General features: G+C 39.2%; 1 protein-coding gene across 1 annotated transcript in view; it reads right to left on the reverse strand.

Moving 5' to 3' along the window:
• Positions 1 to 21,463, reverse strand: part of ryr3 (ryanodine receptor 3) — a 98,301-nt gene that overhangs the window by 63,294 nt on the left and 13,544 nt on the right. Inside the window, exons 2-13 of the mRNA XM_068577744.1 lie at positions 20,967 to 21,086; positions 16,008 to 16,112; positions 9,008 to 9,082; positions 8,555 to 8,633; positions 8,298 to 8,410; positions 6,389 to 6,488; positions 5,907 to 6,000; positions 5,420 to 5,494; positions 3,957 to 4,113; positions 2,576 to 2,740; positions 898 to 1,019; positions 589 to 769 (exon numbers count right to left, since the gene is read on the reverse strand). Coding sequence (XP_068433845.1) covers positions 589 to 769; positions 898 to 1,019; positions 2,576 to 2,740; positions 3,957 to 4,113; positions 5,420 to 5,494; positions 5,907 to 6,000; positions 6,389 to 6,488; positions 8,298 to 8,410; positions 8,555 to 8,633; positions 9,008 to 9,082; positions 16,008 to 16,112; positions 20,967 to 21,086 — 1,386 coding nt within the window. The remainder of the gene's footprint in view (positions 1 to 588; positions 770 to 897; positions 1,020 to 2,575; positions 2,741 to 3,956; positions 4,114 to 5,419; positions 5,495 to 5,906; positions 6,001 to 6,388; positions 6,489 to 8,297; positions 8,411 to 8,554; positions 8,634 to 9,007; positions 9,083 to 16,007; positions 16,113 to 20,966; positions 21,087 to 21,463) is intronic.

The following is a 21,463-nucleotide window of genomic DNA, read 5'->3' on the forward strand; positions in this document are numbered from 1 at the left end:
ACAGCATATTGCTTTTTGTAACAAGATGTAAAATACTTTTCTTAAACTTCCTTCAATAGGGTGGACTAAAAATCATTTTTGGTAGCCAGGTAACACACAAAAATTGAAAACAAACGCAAATAGCACATCCCAATGAAAGCAATATAGAAAACCCAACATTTTAAGGGATACAAGTTTTATAAAAGGCTCCATATTAATTTTGATTACTTATTCGCTGTCTGATCTTCATTACACAATGGACACATTTCCTGTATATAAAGAAAGACACAAATACACAATTGACCATTGACCGCAGCAGGTCCAGTTGAGGACAATTGTTACATTCCCCATTTCCCCACTCGATTCTTCCCGTCTCTCTACAGTCAAAATCTTTAACAAAGGCGTACAAAATAGGAATTGTCAGTCCAATATAAACTGGCTCAACTGTCATCTTGACATATCTTGAATTTACGCTGCTCCATCGGGTTAAAAGAAGTATCTTTGACTTTACCAGGGAGTTCAAGTATCTACACATCGCAACTTTAAAATCAGCATTTTGTTATTATTCCTATATTAGAAGTGTATGTCTCTACATCACTCCGCGCCCACCTCATCTTTGAAGAGGTCTTGTCGTTTGATGAGTGAACGTAGAAGACACTGTTTCTCCTCGTGCTCCAGCTCTGAATCGGGCTGTTTGAAGAACTCGATCAGGTCGTTCAGCGTCTGCAGCACCTCTTCAACATATCCGGCCACCGCCATGGACTCCTTCTCCGCAATGCTGTCCAAAGCCCTGGGGGAAAGACAAGGACGATCACAACGGATAATCAAGCTGAAAAACGTAACCCAGCAAAAATGTACATTGTATTGTGTGACAGAGAAGCCAGATGAAAGTGTTTGTGAATGACCCTGAGTCATTACTTGATAAAGTTTGTGAAGAGGACTGTTGTGTTGCGGATGATGCGAGCAGCCCGAGACTCTTCATGCTGACAGAGCTGCAGGATAAGTCCGTCGTCCATGTGGCCCTCAGAATGCAGGCAGGCCTGGACAAGGACAAACAGACACATGAATATGCATTTCATCATTACCACACGATCAACACCATGACATTTCAAAAGGCAATGAAACATCCAGGCATCAGTAAATTGGACTTTTCAAAGTTGACCTGTATATTATTAATATTCTGTCACAAATATATTGAAGTTTTAACAGATTATAGAGTTATATAGTTAGAAAAAAGTTATTTATATATGTACGGTATAAAGGGAGACTCATGCAGCTGGTGGGTTTATTTACAACACTACAGCTCAGTGAAACCTGACTCAGTGTAATCAAACAGCATAATCAAGAAGAGGGACGAGGTGGGAGGTCTAAGTGTAGACTGACCATCACCTCCAACATATCAGTGCATTAGTATGCTGCCAAGGCTGCAGGGACTGCCTGGCGCCAGTATGAAGGGGCGTTTGATGTCTCTGGAGGCGTGCCCAGCGAAGAGCGGCGTTTGTGTTCCGCCCTAATCCCCCCCGTCTCACCCAAAACTAACTGTCGTCTTTTGAATGTCCTATTATCACGTTTAAATGGGATGCTACATGATGTGTGCAGGACGGATGAGTGTCAGGGGAGAGGGGTTGTATCATGAGTATTCAGGGTAGACAATGATTTTGAGTAGAGTGGAGAATAAATGTTTGCCTGCCTGGGTGTTTAAATTGCCATACAACCCACTGGTTTGATCAGGTGTGATTTGCTACTGTGCACATGGGCTTCGAGGTGTCTGAGACGAGCTATGGCAGGCATTCAGGATCTCACTGAAACACATAGGTAGAGAGATGCCAGATACCGTAAACATAGTTATTTATAGCGCTATGCACCAGTGCAGTGATAGGTTCATTTTATGCAACAGGCACTGTCACCCTATAAAGCATGATTAGCCCAAAACTTATTCCTCAATGGGTTTACAAGGACCACAATTAATTGTGAATTATGGGAATAAAAAAAACAAGCCTGAAATAAAACCAGTATTTTTCAAATATATATATATTACACATCATGATATAGCACATTAATGCAACGATCCTAACAAAATTGTGGACATGTTTGGATTCATTTCTCAAATGTAAACTCTAAATCTCCAACTTTAATTGTCAGTTTTAGTTTACAATATGCTTGAAATTACCTTACGTTCTTATATGATCCTTTCACCCCAATGAAATCACAAGTCAATTTAACTATAATCTGGAATTATAGCCAAAACCTTGTCGTTAATTCATATTCAATGTACAATGTGTAACTGCACAACAAAGAAAGCTTTTCAGAAAGTAAACATTTGGGAACAGCTGTGAAAATGAAACCATATGTATGCCTGTGGTAAGATAAGCAACAATCCAATGAACTATCCAAGCACAAAAACGACTTTAACAGGAACCAGCAACCATCCTAACGACTACTTGACTCATGAGTAATTGCTTATAATGGTTCAATGGAAATTATTTCAATGTGAATGGGAATAATTCAGAAAATTGTAGGCACCGAAAAGATTAATTAGAATGCAACCTCCGGACTAATCAGTTAGGTCTGGAAGAAAAGTTGTTATCCCAGTTACCCTTCTTTTCAGGGGTCCGAGACGAGATGATTTGGCATCAGGCGCCAGGTAGGACAGCCACAGTCCAGTCGCCACATGCATGACGAAGCAGACAGAGTCTCCGTACTTGATCTCTGGCACTCCCATGCCGTCGATGTCCCTCTTTGGACCCGAGTCACCCTTTTCCTGTACACATTAAGAGGCACATCCTCACATTACCAAATAAACACACTGAAACTCCCTAAAACGCGCACGCGCTTGGAAATGTGACAAAGGGCGATATATTGTGATTAGATGGGAATCAGAACGGCAGGTTGAGTAAAGTGCATTCAATGGCCTGCCAGAAGGTAGCTGCTGGCCTCATTAGCTCTGCTACGTTTCTGGCTCAGCAGCTGATTGCAGTCGACAGCAAGTAAAGGGGAACATATTAATGCCAGTGTTCAACATCGCAATGCATTGACCTTTTTAGATACATGAACCAACTCGCACCGGGTTGCGTGTATCATGGGTGGATAGAGAAGAGGTTACAAAATACATTTATTTTTTTTAAAGTAGCATGAATCCCCAGCAATTTGAAAACGCCTGCAGAAATAGTGATTACTGATTAGGACAATTAAAGCCTCCGAAGTGGACAGCACTTGGGGGGATTTCAAACTAAACCTATTGTGGATAAAAGGATGTCTACAGGGACACAATGGTACTCTGTGAAAAAATTAGATTACATTTACACAATTAGGAATTAAAAGTCACTGGACCACAATGAAGTGAGACAATCTTACTTCTGCATCAACTTCTTCATCTAACCTGCACTATTTACATGTAAACACCTCACTAAACAACATCCCTAAAATACACTTTTTTAATTTGAATTTAAGTTACCCATGTGCTATTTTTGGCAGTGAGACATTATTTTTGGAATACGCACAAAAAGCAAACAAACTGTTTGAACTGAGGAGTCCTCGGAATCAAAACACATCGTGCGATAATGAAAAGGTGAGTAATTAAGGGGAAATAAAGAAAGACAAAGGAAAGAATACTGAGTGGATATTGTGAAATATCCTCCCTGAATGAAAATGGCTCCTTCCCAACCAGTTGCTGTCGGGTCAGTGGACAGCATGGATGTTTGCTTTAACATTAACAGTGCCGTCTACCGCAGCTGTGAAAAGGTCAATTTATTGAGGCAAGACCTGAGCTCATTAACAGCTCACACCCCCGTCTTGGGAGTCGATAATGAAGCAGTCAGAGGAAGATATTTCGAGTAGTCTTTTAATGAGGGTGACTAAGAACATTTATTTACATCAACACCCAAAGGCAGCTTTCAGATGGTATAACTGCCATGATCAGAGCTAGTTGTGAAAATAGAAATAATCAATTATGTTTCTTCAGAATAATGAGCACTGACCTTGGAAGGCCTGAAGCAGAAGGAAGTGGCCTTGGTGTCAGACTTCAACTGGTCCTCCAGGACCAGTCCACGGTCCTCCGTCAGGGCCAGGTAATGGCCTGTAGCCAGGTGGCGCAGTCTGAAGGCCTGACCCCAGCGAATGTGGCTACCGCTCCAGCTTAACACAGAGTACTAGAGTCACAAACTTTGGATATGTTTCTGGAAACCTCACATGGTTGACTTTACCTTTTATTTTGCAGATGACAGGTGACAAGTAGAGCGGCAATAATATGAGACTTTCCTGGCTTTTTAAGGAGCATAGTGACAATAAGCATTTCATGTTGTTGTATTTCTTCATTGTGGAGTTACATTTTCCATTTTGTAATGCTTTTCTGGTACTGATTCAAATGTGTCTGTAGCACCGAGTATCAAAAACTGAAAGATGTACCGAAAGATGGCATGAAAGCTCCGTTCAAATGTGAAGTGTTGTTTACTTGGTCAGACAGTTCCTGATCAAGATCACAGTTTAGATAGTTTCAGTTTTAATAAAACTAATTATCCTGTGGCTGCTGACATACAGCAACATTCAATATTTAAAAATGTAAAAAAAAAAAAAAAAAATCTAAAAAGTATTGTGTATCTGTGCCAAATCTTAGATATATATTTTTTTTCAAAAATGTTACGCCATGCCCACATCTGGAGGCCAATTAGTTTAATTACCAGTTAGAAATAAGACATTAAAGTTATTCATCCAAGTTCGTTAGTTAAACTAAAAAAATCATTAAGCCTGACTTCATGAATAATGAATAAGGATGCCCCTGATATATATATTCATTAACATGTTGAAAGGGATTCCTTATTTTCTGTAACATAGACAGTGCTATTTCACCCTTCATTGAAGATTAAATCAACCAATGAGAATATTTTAAAAATGTTTGAAGAAACAATCTGCAAGTGGAACGAGAACATCAACTGAGAAATAGATCAAATGAACTTCTTTACTGTCAGTGGCGCTCAACCTTCTCTATATGGCTGCTGTAGTGTGAAAAATACTGTTGAAAATTCATCCCTGAACCAAAAAGGAGAACAAGTGCCTTAATAGCTGCACCTGCACCATTTCAAAGTGTACAGACTCTGACAGGCAGTCCCAATGAGAGCTGGCAGACGATGTGACTGGAGAAAAACTGCGTGGGTGGCCAGTTAAAGAAAGGAAAGAAAGAAGAGGGGGAAGAGATTCTCTGAAGGACTTTGCCAACTAATTGGTAGTGACAGTTCAAAGTAGGAGGTGAAGTATATTTATAACTTACAGTCGAGTGGCTGTGACATTTGTACATAAAGCACCAATTGTACGTATTCTTCATGAAGGGATGTCATAAAAGAAGACAACACCTCTGTATGTTTCTGAAGGATCTATTCCAGGGTTTTCTGTTACATGCCTGAGGTAAATCTATTCGCTGTGTGTGAGTATTTGGGTGTGATCTCACCTGATCCTGAGAGGCTCCAGTCTCCAAAGTGAGCGGGCCTTTGACGCTCCCTTCCCCGCTTCATAGTTGACTATCCTGAGAGCACAAAGACACACGTGGGGTTTTCTATCATATACAAGTCTTTTAACTCTCAGCGGGAGTAAAATAATTAAAACCCATTTCTGCTGCTGCGCTACAGTTTTGGCTCGGGGGAAACCAGTGATGTTGATTAAGGCTCACTGTTAAAACATTTGTTCAAGAGCATCTTTCAAGTGAAATAGTATCTTACAAAAGCACAATGTCTTCAATGGATATAAATATATTTGTTCTTATCCTGCCTGTGTTATATTATTACTATTTGTAATAACAGGCACTACACAGGGAATTTTAATTAATAATGATTTTCTTTGAACACACCAGACCATTATTTCACTTTAAAATGTACAAAAGATTATTTAAGGTCCACACACCTGCGGGAGACAATGTTCTGAGCTAATTATCTACTAACCTGTCCTCCTTCCCACTCTTGTCTGCTCCGGGGATGGTCAAGCTCTCATCATGCCCATGACAAAGACGCATCACATGTCCACCAGTCAAATACCCTAATAATAATAATATACAACAACACTGTCACACGAGATACTCCACATTTTGTTCTTTGCCCACACAGAAATTACGTATATTTGTTATAGTTGTATAGACCAACCATACAGTGAAAACGATGGCATTAAAACTACATTTAAGTTTAATTTATTTAAATTTAAATAATATAAAATCAAAGTACTTGCTATTGTCTGCAAATACTACGGTGATTTTACAGCTTTAACTTAGATGGTGCTTTTATTATTACTTACAGGCTTCAACATGTCCAGATTAGACACAAGAGAGCAATATTATTTGAAAACAATGATGAAATATTTTAAAGTATCTTGGATGAGAGACAGTTGCTACAGTGGTCGCTGCTTTTGCTGCTGGGGGCCATGAACTTGCCTACAGCCATGTTGCCTGAAGAGCAGGTGGGCTGGACGTTCCACAGGGTCTGCATGAAGGAGGCATCCACCTGGATGTTGCCATATGAGATGGAGAGGTGCTGCAAGAGAGGATCATAGATTAATGTTATGCAGGGCTTAAGACAGAATAGTGGAGAATGCCAGTGAAGTAGGTGCGTTAGCAAGACAAACGCTGAGATTCAGCAATACCCGGTCACAGGGGGGATGCAGTATGTCCCAGTGTTAGGATTAAAAACAAAAAAAAACCCTTTTTGTCCTTCCTCTTGAGCTGCCAACAGTGTTATTACGCTGTGGGCTAAAAAGCACAGCTGCATCAGGGTTCCTCTGTGCAGCTGTGCTCAGGTTATACTCTCTACAATTATTCCTTCCAGCAGAAACACTTGGGGAGGCTCCCATTTCCCTGAAGGCAGCATTTAGAGGGGACTGAAAGCTCAAAAGGATCATAGACTCCAGCTCCAGCTTTACAAAAGCTGATATGTTAATTGTCAAAAAAATGTCACTGTGTTGCATCTTGTTCCATCTCATTGACTTTCCTTTGAAACAATGTACTTTTTACACCATTGTTGGATCAAATATAACCATGGATGTCTGTATTGGTCTGTCTGTGTTTCAAAAATGTACAGTATACCATGCGTTCACAAAACATATGCATTAATGGAGTGCTGTGCATGAAAATGTAAACCAGTGTGTGGATTAGAAATGTTTCAAGTCAAATAAACTCTTTGTGCACCAGCTCTCCTTGATAGGATGTTTTATTTTAAACCAAACTGCTGCAATTCAGCCGAACTGGACAACAATACCCAAGGCAACAAACGCGTATAACTTAAAAATGCTGTGTCACAAAAGCTATTATTGCTCCCATTAATGGAGCCCTTGACTGTTTATGCCTAAATGTATGATGTGTCCCATTCATAAAAGCTGAGCTTCTGTCGGGCCAAAGCAGGGAAAAGATTTCCCTACGGAGGAGCTGAAAGTCTGGCTCTTTGCCGGAGTAGCTTTAATTGCTCATTTCCCTCCCTGAAGGGCCGGAGCAGCCACTAGCAGCAAGCACGGCTCACTCTCCTATGCGCGGCACGTCGCTGTCCCTCCTCCTTTCCATTTCTCTCTCAGCCTCTTCATCGCCCCTTTCCTCTTCAAATCTGCCTGTCCTCACTCTTTACCAAGTACCGTAAGTTAATTGAGGTCGTGTGTATAGCTCTGCATAAGGGGACAAGTACTCACTCTAAGGTCAAAAAGATATATAAAAAAATAAACTGCACAGGAGGGCTTTGCAAGTAATCCGATTTCAATTACAGATAGTAATATAAAGTTTTCAAGTTTTACCCTTGAATTGCCTTGTCACTCTGAAGATTGCTGGAGTGAGACAGGTATCAGAGCTATGCGACGGCTATGAAACGTTCCAAAGCGCCTTTTTGAGATAGACAGTGAACCAAAGTAGATAACCTCAGCTATGTGAGGTGCATAAACGCCAAAAAACACAACAGCCACTCTATGCAGCTGACACGTTGTCTGCCTCTAAACTCTTGCCAGTGTAGAGAAATAAAGAAGTCCCAAAAACAACAGTATCGGAAATCTGAATACTGGAGTCTGAAAGCTGTAATTATTCATTAGAGAAAAAACTCGTAACAGGGTTTTTCTCATCTCTAACTTATTGTTAATGTATTTGTTGATCCAGGTAACAAGTAAGTGAGTAAGTATGTTTTTATTTGATTAAATTGGTTAAATTTTGGCAAAATCTATTATACATCTTTGTACTAAATATCTACAGTTGTTATCCAGTGACAGTAAAAAAAATAAAGTTTATTTAACCTTTGCATTTTCTTCTCATTTACAGGTAAGTTTGAAAAAACAAAACAACCTTAACGACTAAGATATTGGACTTCCCCTACCAGGTATCTCTCTGTCGACACGCTGACTAGGATCAGGTCGTCTCCAATGCGAACTTTCTCTCCCTCGGATCTCTGCTTGGACGCAGGGTGGATGGTCCACCAGCAGGCCTCTCCTATTGACACCAAGACACAAAACACATACATTTGATTTTACTATCTTTTTCTCATGGGTATCGATTCTATCTCAAGGTCAGGTCAACTTTAAATGGCGACACTTCAGGACTGAATATAATTCAAAGCTGTTAGTCTTACTGTACCTATTGAGTCTTCTTGTAGTCCGACATCAAATGACAGCTTGTCTGTCAGAGACCTAGATGTCTTTAAACAGGTCAGGTACTGCAGACAAATTAATTAGTGTGGAGACAAAGGAAACATTAACACACGCTCTTGTACAGATTTTTTTAAAATAAAATTATGACTTTATTTGTGGATCAAAGTAACAAACATTCTGGGATTCAGAAATATACTGTAAATATGTAAGACTCAAACAATTAGTTATTTGATTGATTAAGCAAATGGATAGACAAAGTAATAATACTTAAAATGTGTTGGTTTTAGTTTCTCAAATGTGATGATTTCCAACCTTTCTTTGTTTTGTAAATTGAGTCCTTTTGGATTTCTACTGTTATTTTCACAAATAAGTATTGAAGTGCTACATATTTATATGTTTGTATTTCACAATATTTATCAAATTGCAAGTTGACACTCACCATATCACTAAAGGAGTGGCGAAGGAGGATGGCATGACCATAGAGCAGGGTCCGGTGTCCACCCCCCTGACCCCCCTGCCAGGAAATACACAGGAAATAGATTACCATCATATGCTAGCATCCTTGACCTCTGAACCCTGTCAGGTTCAAGTTTGGCATTGATAGTGTACTTTATTAACCTCCACTTCACCTCTTTGTCAGATATTAAGTTAAGAGTTTCCTCTGCTTTTAACCCTGTGTGGGTTAACTGCTCAGTACTGAACCGATAAAGTATCTTCAACTTCAGACCTCCATTCCAAGTGCAAGCAGGACACAGCCAAAAAAGAGGGTGGCAACAAACAAAACCACACAAAAAAGCAAACAAACTATCAAACACAAACATATACAGTCATTAGACAGCTTGTCCATTCTACCCACAAACAAGAATATTTGTGATACACAAGCAAGATGGCAGAGGAAATGTAAGGAAATTGCTGAGCAAAAAAGAATAACATTCATGATTTCTTCTTCACCACTGAGGTGAATAAAGAAAGTATACTTACCCTTTTAACCAACCTCTAGCAGCGTCAGAAAAAAAGAGAAGGTAACTTAAGAAGTGAGATCAAAATCATCTTTGTATCAACAATTTTGAATGGCTTTTAGGATCGTGAGCTGGATAAACACAAGCAGGCCTCCTTTTCAAATCAATTGAATGCGAGTAAAAACTCAAGTAAACAGGATTTTTCACGAGGAGAGTATAATATATTTCAGATTTTTGTGTCTGGTCTTTCAGATCTGACTTGTCTTTTGAGTTGACGAAAAATAGTTATATTCCTAACGACTGGCACTGTAACCAGTGTGACGCCCAACTGTCCCCTGAATTTGACCCCAATCTAATTCTTTTTTGGCTACCAAGTCTCTCCCAGATGGCTTGTAAGACAGACTAAAAAGGAAACAGAGTTTGATCAAAAGGAAAATGGGAAGAGTATCCAGCAACAGCTGGGAGTGAGTGAGGGTTACATACCCAGAGACAGAGAGAGAGAGAGAGAGAGAGAGAGAGAGAGAGAGAGAGAGAGAGAGAGAGAGAGAGAGAGAGAGACTCTCTGTATTTCAGGCCTGCTGTCATGCTGACACTCAATACCAGGAACTGTGACCTTTGATTTGGTGTTTCTCCAGTTGTAAGCACTGTATCCTAAACGGCTTTATACCCGATGTGTGAAAACAAAGGCCGAGACGTTTGTGTCAATGTTTTTTTTTACGCATGTATATGTGTTAGGGGAGAGCTGGGGTGAGCCATAAATTGTGTCCTCAATGAATACTGAAAGTTTGAGGGAATTTAACTTGCAGGTCTACGACATGAGGACGTAGCCCGACACCCAAAACATCCTTTGTGTCACTGTAGATTGCTGGCTCTGATAAAAGGTGTAGCCTACCATTTAGCTTCAGATTGGTCCTGAGGAGCATATTTAGCAACATTTAAGGCTGGCTTTTTTATCTCATGTGAAAAACCCATCACGGTAAAAAAAAAAAAAAAAAAAGAGAGAAAACTAATTCACTAGATGACATGTTAAGTTAAATCTGAGCAGTTTAATGATGGCTGAACCCACACAATTGCCAGTTTGTGTTAGCTAGCTTTACACCTAACGTTAGCTAAAAATAAATATAACACTCCCTTATATTTCTGTTTACCTAGCTACCATTAATATATATATATATATATATATATATATATATATATATATATATATATATATATATATATATATATATATATATATATATATATCTTAATATGTTAGTGGATAACTGATTTAACAATCCCTTCATCCAGGCACGGTAGGCCTGAGCAATCCAGTTGAACAGCACTCGAGAAATTACACGAGCCTAATACATAACAATTTAATCAAATATAATATTAATATGGCCCGACAGCGCCAGAGACGGTGAGCAACGGCATTAATTATGCGCCATTTTGATCGTTATTTACCTGTAGTCAGAACTTCAGCGTGTGGTGGTTAAAGACTTACGTCGATGTGAATTCTTCTTCTTCACATCGAATGACTGCCGCTGCTCGTCAGCAAGCTAGAACAGATGCTTTAGCCTGTTGCTTCTCTCAAAGATAACACAATCCTTAAAAAGATTTGACCATAATATAGGGTAGTCACGTTGACTTAGTCTCCTAATGGCATCACGCCAAATTAATAATTATTTATTAGGATACATCAGCGACGCCACCGGTTTTATGCTTTTTATTTACCTGAATTGCATACATCTTCAATCAATGTTAGTGGTTAGTGATGTCTACAGTTTATTTGTGCTACGTTTGAGTAACCTCATCGATACAGCCACCCTGGCTCTATCTACCCGAACGACCTTCTTCTACTTCTTCTTCTTCTTCTTCTTCTTCTTCTTCTCCTCCTCCTCCTCCTCCTCCTCCTCCTTCTTCTTCTTCTTCTTCTTCTTCTTCTTCTTCTTCTTCTTCTTCTTCTTCTTCTGCTTCTGCTTCTGCTTCTGCTTCTGCTTCTGCTTCTGCTTCTGCTTCTTCTTCTGCTTCTTCTTCTTCATTCAATGAACGTAAACAGCAGCAAGTGGTGAAAGTAGTCGTTTACTCAATTTTTTTTCCGATGTTATTGCCAAAACTAAAAATAGCACTCCGTAATATGCTCTCAAAAGCAAAAGTATGCAGAAGTGTGAACGACTTACTTGTGAAAATATTAGTAGAACCTCAAAATGTGTAGTATTTATTGTTTTAATACATTGGGGTCTGGCAAGTGCAACAAGTGTCAATGGATGTAGGCAGAAAATGTTTTGGCGTTGGAGGATTTTGTTGGTGTTGTTATGATCGCTGATATTAAGCCAACCACTCAATGATTTTTTACATTGTATTTTCCAGCCTGTGAGGCTTTATGAGAATAAAACAGCCTGTGCTTTTTTTATTTGCTAAAACCTGACAGAGCAGTTATACTAAACCATGACTAAGTAATTTTCCTAAATGTTCACTTCATAAAGTACTAGCTTATCTCATATGGAAGAGCCCTAGCAGGAAATAGCACACTAATCACTTTTTCCAGGGCCGTGAAAAGAGGAGTCATGCCAGACTCATTTGCTAAGTACCATCTGATATATTGATTCTCATGTATACTTTATATTCATTGCTCTGTCCTTAAAATAATTTGGATAATTAGGCGGTGATTGTATTTCATTTGCTTTACATGTAATTCTTACCAGTCCATTCAAATATTATGTAATATCTGTAAGTTGAGAGAAAAAAAATGTACAAACACCATACATGGTATTTTAAAAATAGTTGGTTGTGTGAGTTGAAAAAACAGATAAATAACCACTCTGAAATCAAAACGGATTTCAGGACATTTCCTCGTGTCAATACCCTTAAACTTGATTGATGTTAGAGAAAACCCAGAGAAAACAGAGGAGCACACCCAAAGCACAAAAGTTTTCTGCCAACGTGTGGGTTTTCAGATCACTTCATTTAGATTCAGGAAATTGGAAAAATAAGGGCGCTCATCACTACCTTTGGTAAGCAGAAAATATGTATATTTATATCCATTTAAAAGCACAACATTGTAAGCTGTATAATAATCTTATTGCATCAAAATCAGAAATAAATAACCTAAGCAGACTATCACTTGAAAGTGGCTGCACGCTTGCCCACAAAGTCTTCAGAAGCAAGGCAAAACATTTGACTCCAGAGAACAAGGTGACAGCACTAACGGATGTCTATTTCAAGATTGCCATAAATCCAGAGACATTTTTGACAAGCTAACTGATTGTCTCCAGGTCGGCTGAGGGAAAGAGAACATGTTGAGCGACGATGAGGTGAAAGCTTAATTTACTATCCAGAGGCAGTCCAAATGTATTTTGATATTACTTTGTACAATATGTGCTGAGCTGTAAAGATTTAAATGTACTCAACACCTCTCTTCATTACAGGTCATGCTATGGATGTTTAAACTAAAAGCTGCACACGCTATAAACGCAGCGTGTTATGGCAATCAAGAAATGGTCATCACTTCAAGTGAAAGTGCTATAAATTCAACCCTTTCGTTTGGCAGTCGATCATGCACACTGACAACATGATGGATGGACGAACTGATGGACCTACCCATTTTTCATGATCAGCACTCTATTAACACACAAATACAAATGAAAAGAATGTGTTATTGGGTTGTATGGCAGTCAATTACACAAATCTGAGAGCAACAATAGAGAGAAATGGGCCCTTCCTAGTGGAAAGGAAAGGGGAGGGTGATGTATTAGCCTTGCTAACAGAGAGTTTGTATTCTAGCCAACATCACAGTGTCTTGCCAAACAAGGCCAGACAAAAATGTTGAGCACAAAACAAATCTGCTACCCAAGCCAATAACAACGCAGGTCTAATTCACCAGTTGAGAGGACCAAACGTATGTTAAAAAAAAGACACTTAAAGAAGTATCTGTGCCAGAAGGCTATGCTGTGCATGAAAGTACAGTGGTAGCCAGAGCCATCCAGCAAAAACACACACGCGCTATCTTGCATTAGTATTGAGGGTTTTTGTACTCAATTCATCTTGCAAATAGCACCGTAATGCTGGTTTCTCCATTTGCTGCAGCTGTACTGCAGAATGATTTATGCAACCATAGCTTGTTCATCTCTGTTCCTACATATCAGTGGTCTGTCCAAAGTCAGGATCATAATTGGACCTATCAATTGAGGAACTTTCAAATTCAACACAGACCATGTGTATCCAATAGGAACAGTGATGAAAATGAACAACAAAAATAACAAGCAGTTTCTTGTATGACCAGAAGTAATGCTGGTGTCTATTTGAGAACCAAGCACTGTTTTCTCTTTGTTTTTCGCCAAATATATTAGCAGTTCATCCAAATATGAGATGTCATTCCTTCCCACATCTTGACCTCCCCCTCTGGATCTCGAAGGGCTGGGTGATGAGATAATGACCCATAAAATGACTGTTGGAGCACAGCAGCGTGAGTGAACATCTGACGGGTTTACAGAATTGCCTCCTGCTTCATTTCCCGTCAATGACCCCTCCCCTTTAAAATCAAAAGAGCGGAGGTTCGGGAGCAAAGAGGCTGTGGATGTACTGCACTCTCACATAATATTTTAATCTTTCTATGACCCCCCCCCACTCCCCTCTCTCCTCTCACCTCCCCAACTTTCGATTATCATTGCCTGATCTATTTTTGCACAACAGGAAATTGTTGCAGAGAATGCAAAGAGACACCTTCCATTTAGAAACTATTGCAGCTCTTGCTGCTGAAGTAGTTTGGAGTATTGGGTCTGCCCGCTTTGCCTTTAGGATTTAATCAAAACTTAGTCCAGGAACATGGGCGGAATAATCACACTGTCGGCGAGTAATTAAGCAACATTTATCAGTTTAGACTTACATCCTAGACCTTGCAATAACATTTGGTGCAGTGCTTAAAGGGAGGTTTTAAGGTTTTCGTCCATTTATATACAGTGCTCTGTGTAATGCATGAAAGTGCTCAGCCATTATAGTTATTGCAGTAATCCAGTGAATCAGTGACTTCCTCAGACTTGTAGTCAAATGTTTAACACTTTGAGGCTTACTGCGTGGAGATACTGTTTTCTAACTTCCATCTTAGGAAAACAATACAAGAATAAAAACCTGGCTGCCCATAGAGCAAGTTCATCACGCATTCTGCAGAAGACTTCACCTTCAAAACAAATAGCCATCATGTCGTGGGGACACTGTTGATGTTGCAAAGTATTTAGCAATATTCTACGCAAAACTGTACACTTGCAGTTTTAAACAAGAGTAACTTTGTAGTATAACTCCTGTTGCTAAAAGCAGATATTGTTTGTGTTAAATTCAGAAATAATTGATTCTAAAAAAAATATTTTTTTGCAGGTTGATGTCACGTTCATAAGTGTGGCAAATCTTTTCGCCAAGTGGGAAAGTGGCACTTCCTGCTGTCAGGACAATTCATTTACTTAACCTTTTAAAATCCAACCTAGTTTAGGCTCTTTCCTCGAAAATTGCATACTTGAACTAAAAAGGGTGTATCTTTTTGAATAACTTTGGTTATAATAACAGGCTACACATGTGAGAGAAGCACTTTCAGGATGATTATTCCTTTGAAATGATACAGCTGAAAGGTCCAACTCCAACCCAAATCATGGCACAATATGTGAACATTCTCTCTGCAAATGTTGACTTTGATAAAGTGAAGCAGAACAAAGTTACAGAGGGTTGAATACAGAGAAAATTCAGACAAGGACTCGCCGGAATTTGCATTGGGGCACATTTGCGCATATCTGTGACATTTTCATTTTTTCATATACCAAACCATATAGTTCTCTTGTATGTAACAAACAAGAGAACTATATGGTTTGGTCCATGAAAACATTATTGGTGTTCAATACATCCAAATGAAGCAGTTTTCACCCCCAAGGGGTTTCAACATATATGTTTCAATATTGAAACAACAACAAAATCATGAAGGCTGCCTCTAAGCAGATTTTGTGCATTTGTATTTCCAGCACCGTTCGTGATTTGCCACTCAATAAATGACCCGTTGGCTAAATTATGTTGACTATAAAACAGTTGGGAAGATCATAATTTGTATAAAAAATTATATCGCAGAAATACTGTAAAAGACTTGTAACTGAAATTTGAGATTTTTTCTGAACAACCTCAAGGACATTTAAGTGCAAGACTTCGGATTGATTTGGTTTGTGTAGAGAGAAAGAGCGAGAGACAGAGAGACAGAGAGAGAGAGAGACAGAGAGAGAGAGAGAGAGAGAGAGAGAGAGAGAGAGAGAGAGAGAGAGAGAGAGAGAGAGAGAGAGAGAGAGAGAGAGAGAGGATGAGAAACACAAAAAAACAATATTAAAATGTTTAGCCTGGCTGCTTCCACCTTGAGTGTTACCCATGACACTATCCCTGTTTTTTTTAAAGAAGAAACTTTGTGTGTGTGTGTGTGTGTGTGTGTGTGTGTGGCCAGCGAGCATGTGGGTATCAGTGGGAAGTACTCACCCCTTCACTGTTCTGCCCAGTCGTAGCCAGCATCTCCTGCAGGGCCCGCACCGACAAGGACTGCTCCAACACAAAGTTACAAACACACAAGTCTGGAGGAACATACTGCGGGAGGAAAGGAAGAAGGGAGAGATGGTTGGAAAGAAAGAAACATTAGTCGATGAAGGATTGACAATGAAATCAAGCTTCACTCCTGAGTACAAAAACTATGTGCCAGCAGTGTGTTCTCGCAGGTCTTTTATGTTTCCTGTATCGCCTCAAACAGAATGCTGCACCCAACTTCCCTGATTAACAGATCTCAGATATTTCAGATGACATACATAACATTACAACTGTGGCATATTGTATAAACCTTTATAAAACATGTGAGACTCAAGAACTCAGAGCTAGATATATCCAATTGTTCTAATTTATGATGCTTATTGACATTTTAAAAGTTGATACACATAATACCCAAGCAGTTTGACGGACAGTGACATGCAAGCTGTGGCCTGAAAAAAAAATGCAGTGTCAGTACCGTGAGACAGATGCCTGTCAATAAATATATATTTAAACATGTTTGGAACCACTTTTGGGTATGACATTTGATAGAAATGTATATTCTAATTTATCAAAACCAGCTGAGAATGCAGGCAACACGACACCAAATTCAATTTGGGGTTCTATATTAATATTTTCGACTCCGTAGCTCATGTTTGCTGGGATCCATCTTGTCACTTTCATTCTCGTGACAATAATGCTCCATATACAAAATCTTATGTATTATGTTAAATGTATCTACATGACACTGTACTAACTTAATAACAGAGAAATGCACTCATATAAAATATGTTGTGCGCACACATCCATAACATCACGCTGTACCTACTTACTCATATTTATTAAATAGTGCCCCAGCAGCCATTAGTTACTAAATAAATTGCAGGCACCGATATGAGAAAAGAGACAAATGATAGGATTAAACTGCTCAGTGAATAATGGTGCCCATATATAATTCTGATGACTTGCAACTTCTTTGCCATCATGGCGTGTTGCTAACGAGGGGCTGGGGATTATAGGGAGGGCTGTCAGAAGGTGTGCAGCCCACGGCTGCAATGCCCAATAATTAGTTGGCCTCAGGCTCGTTCCTCAGCAAACAGTGTTGTTTGGTTCATACAACAAGCTTCAGATCTGTCTTCCACTTTCACCGCAGTGTTTGAGTTTGCCTCGAAAACTTTCAATCCATGTTGCAAAGATGAAATACATTCTGTAAATTTATTCAAACAGCACATGCAGAGAGGATACTGAAGTTGTGGATGTCATATTAACATTAACAAACACATCTACAAACAGACAGCCTAAAAAAAATCCACACTCTCATAGCAGCTCACATACCAAACCTTTTTTTCTTTTTTTTAAATGATCCTCATATGATTTAGTACATGCATACTGTTTATAAAAACAATAGCCGGCTTCACATCACATGGAATACATCTCTCCTCGACACAGAAGAGGACAAGTTATGATTTAAAGTTGTCGGGTGGATGCCCCGACTTAGTAACACAACCGGCTGACCCTTGACCTCTGCAGCGAAGTGAGAAATGTGAGCAGAGGGGAGGGCCGCCGGCTGATAACGAGGATGGCGCTGTTCTGTAACTCAACACAAACATGCATGGGAACCTCCAACACCACTGTGCGTGCGTGTGCATGTATCTGCACACACATGTTGTGTACTTAGATATTCATCATTTAATTACATTTATACCCAGATAAGATGCTTCCAGTGACAAACAATCCAGGAAAATATCAGGGAAAAAGCCGTTGACAGGGTGAGTTGAGTGTTTACATTTGCCTGTCGGAGGATGCGACATGACATGAGGCAGCTACGCCTGTGATGTCATACACACTGATAACTCTCAACCTGCTGAAGACCTTACACCTCATGTGAATTATTCCAATTATCACACTTCTAACAGGGTTGAGCTGACATACTGAACATGTTGCATGTCTGGGAATAGAAGAAACCATCACAACCATCACAGTAATCTTTAGAAAGTCTGTAGTCAGTTGAAGACAATTCAGTAATATAAACTATGAAATTAAGTAAAGTGATCCTTTAACAGTCTACAGTCTTGCATCATATGCAAGCTATCACTAATAAAGGGAAACACTATTAATTTTGTAATCTTCAATCTTGTAAATCCCATTAACTTCCTCATGACTAAGAAAAAAAGAGTGTATTTTAGATGTTCAATAGAACTATGTGACATTAAAAGAAATCGCAGATATTTTATGTTTGTTATTGTCAATGATCCCATGAAAAGACCAAATCCAACAATGAACTGGTCTTACGCTAAAAACATGATGATGAACATGGGCACTGTTTGTTATTTCTCTAATCCCACAGATCTCGTCCTAAAAATACCCACTCGTGCACAAAGTGGGGTTTAATCCATGACTGAAAATATTGCCTAAACAATAGTTTGATTGACGTGCAGCTGTTATAGGGTATTATGTTTTGTCTTTTTAAAACCAAAGTATCATGATCTATTTTAACATTTACAACTTCAGGAAGAACAACGTAGAAAGTAAATTAATCAATGATGAAAAATGCAAATATGTCTGTGCGGTCTGTACAGTAAATGTATATCAAGAATAAGCACTTAATTAGTTCATATGAACTTCATATTATAGGGTTTCACCTAATTTTAAGATGGTATTTTACCTCCTGAATATAATAATATATGAGTAAATTATGCCACTAATGTCCCATGTCTACAATATGTGATGGTAGCACTAAAGTGGAGCAACATATATATTTAAAACTGCCTCTAAACTCTTCTTTAAATTAGAATTGATTCGCTCAGGCTTCATTTCTGTCGACGAGCAGCAGCAAGCAGCCAGGCTTCATTTAGGGGAAATGAGGTATCAACACCTGAGATCCGCCAGCAGATGACAGCCCCTCACCTCGTGCCAAACCTCGCCGACACCCTGTACACTCGGCCACGTTTCACACCCAAGGAGGAGCATTGTCACCGGTACCGAAGGTGAGAGGTGAGAGGTGTTTGTGACCGGCTGCCTCCGCAGGTGTCCACTCAACAACAGTTCCAGTTGGGTGAAAAGAAATGTCCCCAAATTACATTCAAATTCTTACTGCTCGGTGGCTAAATTAAATCAGGCTTTACCCGATATGCACAGCTCATAAACATCCTGGCATTGGAGAGTTTTCTTTGGTTGTGATCATGTGATTATCACTCTGACACAAAGTAAGTGTGAAGCCTAAAATAAAACAGTAAGAGCATCATCAGTATTACTATATAGGCTGCATTGTTGATCCCATTGGGAGCTCCATTACTGACTGACAAACACACTCGCTCTCCCCATTTGAAAGTGCTCAGAAACCATGAAGCGTATTCTACAACGCCATGCAGTACATCTTGTCAGAAAGAAGATTAGTGAGATGTAACAGACTGTAAGTACAGACAGCTCAGTTGTGTTGCTACAACACCACAGGCAGGAAAAAACTCATTTTCATCTCACAGTCAGAAAAATAAACTATACACTCTTTTAACAACAAGAAATTCCAAAACAATCCTCTATATATTATATATTGATGCTGTTGTTGCCATGAGCAATCACTGGACAAGAACTTAAACAAGAGCTTGAGCCACAGCTGCTCCATGAACACTGTCAGACGTGTCTGTAGCGGTTCTGGCCAAGAAGCGCCAGAGCCAGGAACTGAACCTGGACCAGTGCAGGGGTGGGGCGGGTTGCATTTGGGTGCATTTTCACTGCTCCACCAAGGCACTCATCTGAGATTGTTTTTTTCATTAAAGTGGTTGTACTTTGCACCATGGGGCCTTCTACTTCATCTCTATCATTTGACAGGATATCCCATCTCAATAAGAGGACAGTAGCGCTAAAGAGATGGGTTTCGGTAAAGTGTCTCTTTGATTTAAGAGATTTCAAGATAAGCTGCCATGGAACAAAACTGGACTGCAGACTTTTTGTTGATGCCCCATTACTTTGTGCATCTGTTAGTTACTCTCTAGTGTTCAGGTGTTACAGATATGATACATTTTTTAATCAAATCCTAATTAAAATGTATTTTATAAACTCCTGGAGCTACTCCACAATATTTAATTCATCCCCGGCAACTTCTGAGGTTTCATGGGATTCGAGTGTGAATTATTGTGTTTGTGGAGACTCAGCAGGTCGATAGAGGAAAGCAGTTTTCTTGATGAAAGGACGGATAATTTACAAAATGTAATATCCAGCAGAGACTCTCCTGAAATGTAATTAACTGAGAGCAGTTTCCTCAACCTCCTGGAATTGGCTCGGGTATGAATTTTCTTAATTTTTGTTTTCTAAAAACTGGACATAATTTAATATTTTATCCAAATTAGATGGATTTCCTTAATCTGGAGGAGAAAGTTTTACAACAGAAAAAGTTGGAGCTATATTGATATGTATTTATTCTTGGCATGTCCATGTCCTCTCAAAACAAATAACTACATCTTTCACTCATTTATTCATATCACAATTCATTTTGAAAAAGAATTCCTCCTGTATTGTTTTATTGAATTAAAAGCGATGTATAAACAGTCCACATAGTTATTGTTAGCTGACAGTAATGGATAAATGGTTGAAACCTTATGCTTTAGCCACTTTAAGTGAAATGCTACAAACGCAACATGACTCAATTGACCTACATATTGTCAATTGAAATGCATTAAAGAATTTTAGAAATATACCGGGAATAAACGAGAATTAAACAGAACAATCTGGATTTCAGACGTAGTCGTCAGTCTAAGTATCTTCAGGAGCCAGCATGTCCAGAGTAGCCTACTGCCTCCACTTAAGGGTCAATAATATTCATGTTCTTGATCAGCTATGGTTCTTTGTTTCATCCCAAACTTTGCCCCTGACCCATTGCTTCATAATATCTACAAAGACAAAACAGCTGTGTGCCATCCTCACCTTGGCTTCAGATGTGGGTTCCAGGTAACACACCCGGTTTCCAAGTCCCTCAACGGCCAGGCAAAACTTGCGATGATCCTTCTCGATGGTGGCCACACACTGGAGCACCACCTCATCATCCTGCCAGAGAGGGAGAGGAGCGTTTAAGACAAACATTTTTGGACTTTGACAGATCAAAAATATTAACAAGACGAAGCAAGAAAAAGATCATTTATATTGGCTCAGAGTTGATGCATATCATGCCATCCTCACTTGGAGAGCAACCAAAAAAACAGATTGTATAGAAAGAGAATAGGTATAGCATCGCTGTATAACAGTCTAAAACATTGCATTTTATTTTCTCTCATGTTTTGGTCATTCAAATGAGACACCCAGAGATAACTAAATGTACGCAGAAGGTGTTTTTAATTTAATGAAACTGTTGGGGAAATCAATTAAAAGGACATTTCTTGCTATCAAATTTGAACAGATTACAGCAGCAGAAAAGAAAAGAATAA

The sequence above is a fragment of the Clinocottus analis genome, unplaced genomic scaffold (assembly GCF_023055335.1).
Source record: "Clinocottus analis isolate CAN_PGR_092001 unplaced genomic scaffold, fCliAna1.0.p SCAF_15, whole genome shotgun sequence".
Taxonomy (NCBI): domain Eukaryota; kingdom Metazoa; phylum Chordata; class Actinopteri; order Perciformes; family Cottidae; genus Clinocottus; species Clinocottus analis.